The sequence below is a fragment of the Camelus ferus genome, chromosome 11, assembly GCF_009834535.1.
Source record: "Camelus ferus isolate YT-003-E chromosome 11, BCGSAC_Cfer_1.0, whole genome shotgun sequence".
NCBI lineage: Eukaryota > Metazoa > Chordata > Mammalia > Artiodactyla > Camelidae > Camelus > Camelus ferus.
Window position 1 is genome coordinate 48566763 of NC_045706.1, and position 10882 is coordinate 48577644.

At 41.0% G+C, this 10882-nt stretch overlaps 2 protein-coding genes across 2 annotated transcripts in view; both read left to right on the top strand.

Moving 5' to 3' along the window:
- Positions 1-10265: 10265 nt before the first annotated feature.
- On the top strand, positions 10266-10771 carry LOC102520754 (pancreatic progenitor cell differentiation and proliferation factor). Its single transcript, XM_006181216.3, is given in 3 exon segments — positions 10266-10340; positions 10342-10522; positions 10525-10771. Coding segments are annotated over 3 exon segments (393 nt in total). The 3' UTR covers positions 10662-10771.
- The window catches only part of LOC116656640 (pancreatic progenitor cell differentiation and proliferation factor-like), a 4849-nt gene continuing 4376 nt past the window's right edge, over positions 10410-10882 (top strand). Inside the window, exon 1 of the mRNA XM_032490531.1 lies at positions 10410-10507. The gene's annotated coding sequence lies outside the window, so the exon portion shown is untranslated. The remainder of the gene's footprint in view (positions 10508-10882) is intronic.

Sequence of the window (10882 nt, forward strand, 5' to 3'; positions counted from 1 at the left end):
TTCCAAGTCCTTGTTAAACACCTACAGTACTGTATCACTTTCTTGTTTCCTCTCTGAGACTAGTTGTAAGGCTTAACTCTCAGCACTGAAAAGCATAAAACTTCACACACACGCACAGACCCTGGGCATACACCTTAGTTGTCCTCTGCATGGTTGGGGCATTGTACCAAACGCATAACCCAGTGTCAGAGCTCAGTGAGGTGAAAGCCCTGGCAATGGAAGAGGGATTGGGGGAGGAGGGGGTAAGGGGACTCAGGCTCTCAGAGACTGATTCCAAAGAGAAAATGGAAGAGCAATCCCTGGCAGAGCTCAAAGTAGACAGCTTAGCAGTTCCATGTAGACAAATGGCTTCTTCTCTAGCTCTCTGAAAGAGAATTGTTACCGTAGATTTGTGTAGGTTTTATTATACAGTGTTATAGCAAGTTACTTTGGTTGCCCATCTAGTATGCATGAGGCCAGGGCTCAACGCGGGGACCCAGTGAAACAAGACAGACCCTGCTTCAAGGAGCTTGCAGTCTGGTGACGGTGATGGACAGTGACGAGCACGTGAGCACGCTACAGTGTGCGCACATTGGTTCAGATGCTGTAGGAGCACCTGAGCCGGTGTAGGGCAAGCGAGAAAGGCTTCCTGATGTAACCCAGCCCCTCCTTTACCAAGGAGAAAATAAGTATTTGTATTTAATGGCTTGCCCAGTATCTCTGAGTTTAAAAAACGGCAGATTCAAGACCAAAAACCAAGGGGAGGGTATAGCTAAAGTGGTAGAGCTCATGCTTAGCATGCATGAGGTCATGGGTTCAATCCCCAGTACCTCCTCTAAGAATAAGTGAATTCTAAATAAACTTAATTACCTCCCCCCAACAAAATAAATAAATAAGTTAAATAAACGTCAAAAAAAAAAAAAAAAAGACCAAAAACCAGGTCTGTGGCCTCAGGAACTAACAATGTCCCAGAGGACCATAGCTTATTCAAAAAATGCAAGGGACCTGGTGAGGCTGTGTAGATTTGTGAGATGGTTTATGAATTTGTCTAGTTTTCTTCTAATCCCTCCTTCCTTACCTCCACCTCCACCTCCCCCTCTTAAATTTTCAGTTCTCTGTCATTCTCCTCATTCAAAGTAACAGAATATTGTGCCCAAGAAAGATACATAATGAAGATAACTTAGATTGTGATGTGGTAAAAGAGGAAGCAAAGAAAAAAAGAAGAAAAGGGATTTAAGTTATATATTTACTATTTTAACCTTTTATTATGGAGTGCATTAGTTTCCTAGGACTGCCGTAGCAAAGAACCACAAACTGGGTGACTTGAGCCAACAAAAGTTTATTGTCCCACAGTTCTGGAGGCTAGAAATCAACGTGTTGTTAGAGTCATGCTCCCTCTGAAGGATCAAGAGGTGAATCCCTCCTTGCCTCTTCCTGGCTTGTGGTGATAGCATCAATCCTTGGCGTTTCTTGACTTGCAGCTGTACCACTCTAGTCTGCCTCTGCCAGTCACAAGGCATTTCTCCTATGTCTCTGCCCAAATCCCCCCTTCTTTTTTCCCCAGCCTTACTAATACATAACTGACATACAACATTGTGAAAGCCTAAGGTGTGTAACATGTTGACTTGATACACTTATATCTTGCAAAACGATTACAACCATACCATTAGCTAACACCTCCATCCCCTCACATAGTTGCCGTTTCTTTTTTGTGATGAGAACATTTAAGATCTACTCTCTTATATACTTTCAAGTAGACAATACAGTGTTATTAACTATAATCACCATGCTGTACATCAGATCCTCAGAACTTACTCGTCTTATAACTGGACCTTTTACCAATATCTCCCCATTTCCCCTACCCCCTGTTAACCACCATTCTATTCTCTGTTCTGTGAGCTTGGCTATTTTGGGTTCCATATATAAATGATATTATACAGGATTTGTCTTTCTCTGACTTATTTCCCTTAACATAATGCCCTCAAGATTCATCCACATTGATGCAAATCACAGGATTTCCTTCTTTCTCATGTCTAAATGATCCATTGTGTGTATATACCACATTTTCTTTATCTAGTCATCTGTTGACAGACACCTAGGTTGTTTCCATATCTTCGCTATTATGAATAAAGATGCAATGAACATGGGAATGCAGATCTAAGATCCTGTTTTCATTTTCTTTGGTTAAATATCCACAAGTGAGATTGCTGGATCCTATTTTTAATTTTTTGAGGAACTTCATACTGTTTTCCATTGTGGCTGCACCAATTTGCATTCCCTCCAAGAGTGTACAAGAGTTTCCTTTTCTCCACAGCTTCACCAACACTTGTTATCTCTTGATTTGGGTTGTTTTTTTTTTAATGACACCCATTCTTACAGGTGTAAATTGATATCTCTTTGTGGTTTTGATTCACATTTCCCTGATGATTAGTGATGTTGAGCATCTTTTCTTATATACCTGTTGGCCATCTTTATGCTTTCTTTGGAAAAATGTCTATTCAGATCCTCTGCTCATTTTTTATTGGATTGTTTGGGGGGGATTTTGCTAATGATTTGTGAGTTTTTTAAAATATATTTTAGATATTAACCCTTTATCAAATATATTATTTGCAAATACTGTTTCACCCATTTGCCTTTTAATTTTGTTGATTTTTTCTTCTGCTATGCATAAGCTTTTTATTTTGATGTCCCTGTTATTAGCTTTCAGTTTTGTTGCTTGCTCTTTTGGTGTCATATTCAAAAAATCACTGCCAAGACCAATGTCGAGGAGCTTACCACCTACATTTTCTTCTATGACCTGGTTTCAGATCTTATGTTTAATTCTTTAATCCATTTTGAGTTAATTTCTTAAGTAGTATAAAATACAGATCCAATTGTATTCTTTTGCATGTGGCTATCTAGTTTTCCCAACACCATTTATTTCAATACACAAAATTTTTCTTTTCCCATTGAGTATTCTTGGCTCCCTTGTCCAATATTAGTTGACTGTTTAAATTTCCCCTGTCTTATAAAGACACCAGTCATATTTGATTAAGGCCCACCCTAATAACCTCATCTTGATTACATTTGAAAGAGCCTATTTCCAAACAAGGTCACATTCAGAGGTACCAGGGGTTAGGACTTCAATATATCTTTTTGAAGGACACAATTCAACCAATAGCATGGAGTATTTTGGACATTATACACATGCAAGCATGTACAGAAGCAGAGAGTCTAATATAATGAACCCTTATGTACCCATCATCCAGGTTCAACAATCATCAATTCACAGCCAATCCTGTTTCATCTGTACCTTAATTTCCCTCCCTTCTATGTTATTTTAAAGCAAATCCCAGACTTCGTATTATTTCATCTATAAATATCTGATGCATCTCTAAAGGTTAAGACTTTCATTTTAATATCACCAAAATACCATTATTACACCTAAAAATGTCAATAATGAATACCCAGTTGGTGTTCAAATTTCCAGTCATCTCATAGATTGTCTCAGGCTTTTAACACTTTGTTTAATCAAGAACCAAATAAAATCCTCAGAGCCAATGAGATTTAAACCACCTTCCCAAGAGATGGGTTAACAATCTCAGTATCTTTATTCTCCTTCTGATTGGTTGAGCACCAGATGGTTTTGAATATGTAAAGGAGACTGAATTTTAAGTGGATGGAGGCAGATCTTGGCAGGAGGGAGAAGGGACTGGAAAGACAGCAGGGGAGTGGTAAGATGGAGGGTGAGGTCCTAGAGGAAGGTTGTAGATTTAGAAGCTACAGGCTGGGGTGAGAGGAGTCTGGGGGTAGGAGGAAGTGGCTCAAATAGTAGAGGACAGTAAGTGGCTAGCAGACAGACTTTTAAGAATAAAGAGGTCTGATAAATAACTTTATATTCTTTAAATACCAGCAACTTAGAAATGTTCTCTAAGCAAACGAAGTACTGTCAAGCCTCTAAGCTGTTCCTTCCACTAAAAATATCCTCTCCCTCTCCTATTCTAGCCCTTCAACCTGGAAAACTCCTACACATCCTTCAAAACTCAGTTCAGATATCCACACGTGTAGAGGCAAGAGAGGAGGAGATACACAAGGCAAACAACTGACCTTGCAAGGTGGAACCAGACAGCTTGATTTTACAATATCAAGGTCAAATGAGGTATTCAAGAATGTTTCCTTGGCCAGCACAGCATTTGTTAAATTTTGACTTAATAATCAAAATTTGATTTAATAATCAAAATTTAAGAATCACATAAAAATCTAGATGTCTAGCTTCTTAAACTAAAATTGAACCATCTAGCCTAGCCTATGCTTAGCCTCCTCTATAGCACTGCCTGTATCTGAACATGCATTTCTCAGGTCACCACAGTCCCCAGCACTCCCAACTGCAGTCCCAGCATGGAGGCGGAGTATCACTGGCCACTTACCATTGCACTTGCTCCACCGCATAATTGTCGTACTTCATGCCTTTACTTCAGCTGCTTGGCCCTCTCAGACATTAGAGAGGGGGAAGGGTGTAACTCATTTGTAGAGTGCATGTTCACCATGCATGAGGTCCTAGGTTTAATCCCCAGTACCTCCTCTAAAAATAAATAAGCAAGTAAACACAATTACCTCCCCCAACCAAAAAAAAAAAACTAATTACCTTCCTCCACCCAAGGGGAAACAAATGGTAAAGAGAGACAAATGCTTAAAAAAAGTTGTTTTTTTTTTTTAAATTAGAGTTCGTCACCTTTGTCCCAGGTAATCTTCATCTAGATGCTCCATGGCTACAAAAAAAAATTATAGTAATAATTATTCTAGAGCTGCACTATCCAGTAGAACTTTCTGAAATGATAGAAATGTTCTATAATCTGCACTGTCCAATACCATAACCACTAGCCACATGTTGCTCTTGAGCAGCTGAAATAAGGCTAGTGTGATTTAGGAACTGCATTTCTAATGTTATTTCACTTTAATTAATTTAATTTTAATTTTAATAGCCACATATGGCTCATGACTACTCTTTTAGAGAAGTAGTGTTCTAGGGCAGTGCTTCTCAATATGCATAGAAATACCTGGGAATCCTGTTAAAACACAGATTACAATTTAGTGGATCCAGAGTGGGGCCCAAAATTCTGAACATCTATTAAGTTCCCAGGTGATGCTGGTGATCTTGGGCTTTGGACCACTCTTTGGCGAGGAAGATTCTAGAACAGTACTGCTCAAACTTTAGCATGCATAAGAATCCCCCGGAGATTCCAGAAAGATTCCTAAACAGATTCCTGGGCCTTGCCCCTCATAGTTTCTGATTGAGTAGGTTTGGGGTGGGGTCCAATAGTTTGCATTTGTAATAAGCTCCTCGGTGATGCTGGAGTACCATTCTAGAGAATGGAATGGTGTTGGAAAAAAATCTTTTTAGTCACTCTCTGGTTTTCTTTACCAATTACTACTATTAATAGTTAATATTTGTGTCCTATGTAAAGGTAGTTACTATCACACTTTCCTGTGCCAGGAAACTGAGGCACAGCAGGTTAATGAACTTACCTAAGGCTAACCTGATGGTAAATGCTGTCTCCAGACCCACCTTCTTAACCACACACTTTACACCATGAATGATGTCACCACAGATGTCCACCAGTGTACTGTCCTTTCCTTGAATGCATAGACCCCCCGATTCCTTGAATTTAAACTGGAAGAGAAGAATCAAAACCAGAAGAGTCTGCTCTTGATTCATAATTTTCCTGGTTTCATTTCATATCTCAATTTACAAGGGAAGAAATGAGCTCACAGAAGTAAAAGTAAAGGCCTTGCCTGAGGCCACACAGCTAATCATTTCTTTTTAAGTATTATCCGCAGAACAAATTTCACAAAGTTTAGCTTCTATTGCTAAACTTCTCCCTACCCCATTAGTATTGCTTGAACACTGACGGAACTTCTAAAATTGAGCACTGTCAGCCAGTCACTGCTGGTGGAGATATGTCACTCTCCCCTCCACACACACAACCCCCAGAATCTTGTCTTTCATCAACCTCGGTGTTCCTCCCCAACCCCTCCACACACCGCCCCCTACCCCATAGTCTAAAGAGGTAGAAAGTATTGAATATAGTTTAAAATAGTCTGAAAACAAACACCATTGTCTTCAGATCTTCAGAGATGGAATGCTACCAGGTCCTGGGTTCAATTCCCAGTATTTCCAATAAACAAACAAACCAACCCAATTACCTCTGCCCGCAAAACACAAAAACAAAAAAGAATGGCATCAAACTCAGCGGATGTAAAAACCCCAGCTGACAGAGGAAAGGCGTTGCGGCGAGTCCAAGGTGGCCCGGCAGCGGCAGCAGGGGGGTGCTCCAAGCGACCTTGTGGACTGGAGTGAACCAGAGAGAACCCTGGCGAAGGCAAAGCGGTGGCTGCAGCTCATAGACCTGTTGGAGAGCCCAAATGAAGTGCCCCTGGGGCCATGGAGACCCCCAGAAATAACTGGTGGCACAGAAGGGAGAGCTCCAGTCTCCTATATGCGGTAGAGCCATAAAGACATTAACCACTTCACCTATAATCTATTTCTTAAAGCCACGTGGTCCTCTACCTTAGATGCACATTAGAATTACCTGTGAGTTGTAAAATTCAGGGCCCTTGGGATTGACATCCAGGCCAATTAAATCAGAACCTCTGGGAGTGGGACCCAGGCATCAGGAGCTTTGTGTTCCCCAGGTGGATTCCAAGGTTGAGCACCAAAAGTTTTAACAAATTTTTAATTAAAATTTTAAAATCTGTTTACCATTATACTGTGGCTTTTAGAATGTAACAAAAGCTACAAATTCCTCAAGAAAATGGGGTTAGTTGTGAAGTTTAAACATGATAATGTAAGAAAATGCTTTGAAAACTAGCAAAGGTAGGAGGTATTATTATTATTATTATTATTATTATTATTATTATTATTATTATTATTATTATTATTATTATTATTATTATTATTATTATTCCCTGTTTTGGAGCCTCCCCTAATAGTCTAACAAATTGGAAAGTATTTAATATAGTTTAACATACTCTGAAAACACATTGCCATTGTCTTCAGATCTTCAGAGGTGGGATGCTATCAAAAATGGCATCAAACTCAGCTGAATGTAAAAAGATAATTGAAGTGCTTGGGGCTGGTGTATGTAGATGCACATACTCTTCTTTTTTGCCTCAGCTCTTTTACTTAAAAGAACAGTAAGAAAGGAAGAGTTATTATAAAGAATGATGGAGAAGATGTGTCTCCTTTCTCTGCCTTCCCTGCCCCCACTCATCCTAGACTTAAAAAATAAAAAAGGATTCCACCTTTATATCTACATGTATCTTTAAAAATAATAATTACCTAGAAATGAAGTTTATTTAATTTCCGGTTAAAATTCTCCCATACCGAATGGAGGAAAGAACTTGGTTCTCTAGAGAATCTGGGTTCCAGCCCGGGCCACCACTTAACAGCCTCGGTTTCCACCAGGGAAAGTCAGGAAGGCAACACCTTTCTTGCAGGCAGGGTTGGGGAGCAGGGCAGTGGGGCGTGAGATGCAAGGTGATGAGGGCAATACCTAGCCCATACAGCAGGTGCCCACTTACTCTCCCGCTCTTAGCACCTACCAGGTGCAGGCACTACGTTTAATCACCGGAATGGCTCTCAGGTCGCCCCCCTCCATCCAGGCTGCATTCTCCCAAAGTCTGGCTTGCCGACCTCCTGCAGCAGCAGCCACTCCATCCACAGCCCACCTGAGGCCGGAAGCTTCCCACCCCATCCTTAAATTCTACTTTTGGACTTTTGGCATATTCCTCAACAATTCCACACTCTGCCGGCTCCCACCAGAGGCCCTAAACAGGCCAACTTGACCTGGTCCTGAGCCAAGAGCCAGTGTTCTGTAAAGGGGAGATTCTTAATTCCAGCCAACAAATAGAAGCAGCTGGATCAGAGAATTCAAGGGATTTACCTTAAATCCCACAGTAGGTTAGAACCAGAGAAAGATCTAACTCTCCATAAACCTAACCTAGATTCCACTGTGAAAACATTCACTCTTGGCTGCTAATTAATACAAGAAATTATCAATGCAAAAACATTGGAAAAAATGAAACAGGCCAGGTGGGAGGAGAAAGACGAGTATGACCTGCCTGATACAAAACGTTCTCCCACAATGAGAGTGAGATGACACAGGAACCTGAGAATAATACCAAAGGCACAGCCACACTGATGCATATCACAAAACCTGAAATTGAAGGGAATCGAAGCCTTTCTTTGTGAGACATTTCATCATTTTCTCAGTAATTGCATCAGTTTTATAATTTCTTCCATCACTGACTCCCCAGTAGCCCTGGCATCTCCTCATCTCTGATGTAGAGGTGGCGGGTAATGGTGTTTGCCTCCAGGAAATTAAAGACCCCCTCAATAACTGCATTAGTCATCAACACTTGCTGCTGTGATTGTTCTTGTAACCACCATCAGATCTGGGCACGGAAAGGATATGAAATTCACTAAGCGGGAAAACAACATTATCTTCCCCTTATCCTGCTCACTCTTTACAAGAAATATCTGCAAAGGCTTTTTTTTTTTTTTCTTTTGGCATTTCTAATTTGCTCATCAAGGGTCATGTTTTTGCCAGGCTAGTGTATGTCCATAAGAGACTGGAAAGTATTTGGAATCATAGAAAATTGTGAATTTCTGTTTAGGTTTTCCAGAGTTGTTCTGTTGAATTGCCCTTTACTTAAAAGAGCAAAAAAAAGTTTCAGAATTATATTTCAGCATTTCGAGACACCCAAAAGGCAAGAAGCCATAACACTGAAAAAAACACCCTGTTCTCATCATGTCTCTATGGAAGGTACCAGAAGAAAAATGTGCTTTATATCTTGGGCATTCCCTGGTATGGGGGGTGAGGGGAGGGGTGCTGAGTAATTTGTTCCATAAGCACAGTGCTTCAAACTGAGCCACTCAACAAAGTCTGTCCTAGAGTGACAAAAAAAAAAAAAACCAAAAAAACTAAAGGCAAGAATCCCAATGAACAAGCACTATTTCCTGGATTTTCCAATCCAGTGGCCCTACGATCCATGAAACTTGCCAAATTGCATCTGTTCTTTGCTTAAGAATATGGTTCAAATTCTTAATGTATATACATGATTTTTGATCCATTCTAGTATGAGGTATTTATCTTACAGGTATACCTAACATACAAGAAAGATCGTACATAAAGCTATTCACTCCAGTGCTATTTGTGTTTGCCAAAAAAAAAAAAAAAAAAAGCTGTAAATAACCTGGAAAGTCACCAACAGAGGACAAATTAAGTAAATTGTGGTTCATCCACACAATGGAAAGCCATGCAGTAGATATAAAAGAACAAGGTAGCATTTACATACTAAAAATGGGGGGGAAATCTCCAAGATGTAATAACTGAATAAATGGAAAGTGTGCAGCAGGGTCAATAGTGTGTTCCCATTTGTGTGAAGAACAGAAACACATGTATGTGTGCAATGCACAGGATATATATGGAAGGATATGCAAGAAACGGCCTCAGATGGAGAACTAGGGGAAAGGGATTGAGGACGGAGGGAGGCCACAATTCTGTTAACTGATTATCACAAGGTTTAACACGTAAAAATAGTAACTAGTACACATAGTGCTTATTATGTGCCAAGCATGATCTAAGCACATAACATACTTAAACTAATAAATACAACATGCTCCTTTTAAACTATAACATTCAGATACCTGTCAGTTCACTAAATTATCAACTACTTAAGAGCATAAACTTGACTTAAGCATTTTTATGTCCTACATAAATGCTAGTACGATACTTATCACAAATAATGTGCCTCATTCATTCACTCATTCAATATCGAATATGAGACAAACTAACTCCAACATCTAGAGCTGACTCTAGAACTTAATCACCTTTATGTAACATTATTTTTTTCATAATCAGTTTGGCTATACTATTAAGTCCAGCCATAATCCAAAAATAAATGGCTTTGAAAATGTGCTATTACACAAACATTACAGTTGTGGTTGTGCTGGACACACCACTGGGGAATTTAAATTACTGAGTTGTCTCGTTTTCTTACTTTTCATTCAAAGAGAACACTGTATTATCAAAGCACAATCCCCTTCCTCTTTAAACTTTGAGTTCAGGAGAGTATTTAAATGTAAGAATAAACGGTCTCGGCCCCGAGCGTCTAGGTCGTGGAGCGGTTCGCTCGCGGTCACCTCTGCAAATGTGCTCCGTGGCCTAGCGTCCCCGTCCCTGTGGTCGTGCGCCGAGGCCCGCCAGGGGTCGCCGTCCAGGTTTCCACAGCTCACAAGCAAGACCATGGCAGCCATTCCCTCCAGCGGCTCGCTCCTGGCCACCCACGACTACTACCGGCGTCGCCTGGGCTCCACTTCCAGGAAACAGCTCCTGCGGAAGTGCGGAGTACCCTGGGAAGCCATCCCCCACCCGCCCGGGTCTCCCCAAAGCCTACCCGGGACGCTGGTGGGCTAGCTTCTTTTTCGGGAAGTCCACTCTCCCATTCATGGCCACAGTGTTGGAGTCCCCAGAGCACTCAGAATCGCCCCAGACCTCACCTGCACCATCACCTGTGACCTGGCGCGGGAAGACGTGGGGAAGCAGCAGCCTGGCGGCCAGCCTGGCAAAACCAACTCCGGGCCCTGTACAGATTGTCTGCCACCAGCTGCCAGGCTTCATTTCAAGGCGCGATGCTCGTAAGAGCCACCCACCGTTCCCTCCTCTTCCCGAGACTAAGCAAGCTACAGCCAGCAGAAACAGTTGGGTTCTTTAATATCAAAACATCAAAATACCAAAAAGGAAGTTGAGAGAACCCCATTCTACTACCCAAGCCACATGGGAGCATTCCGACACCTCATAACCCTGTGCCTTGCACCAAGTAGAAAATAAACTCCAAGCAGCTGTCAAAAAAATAAAAAAAA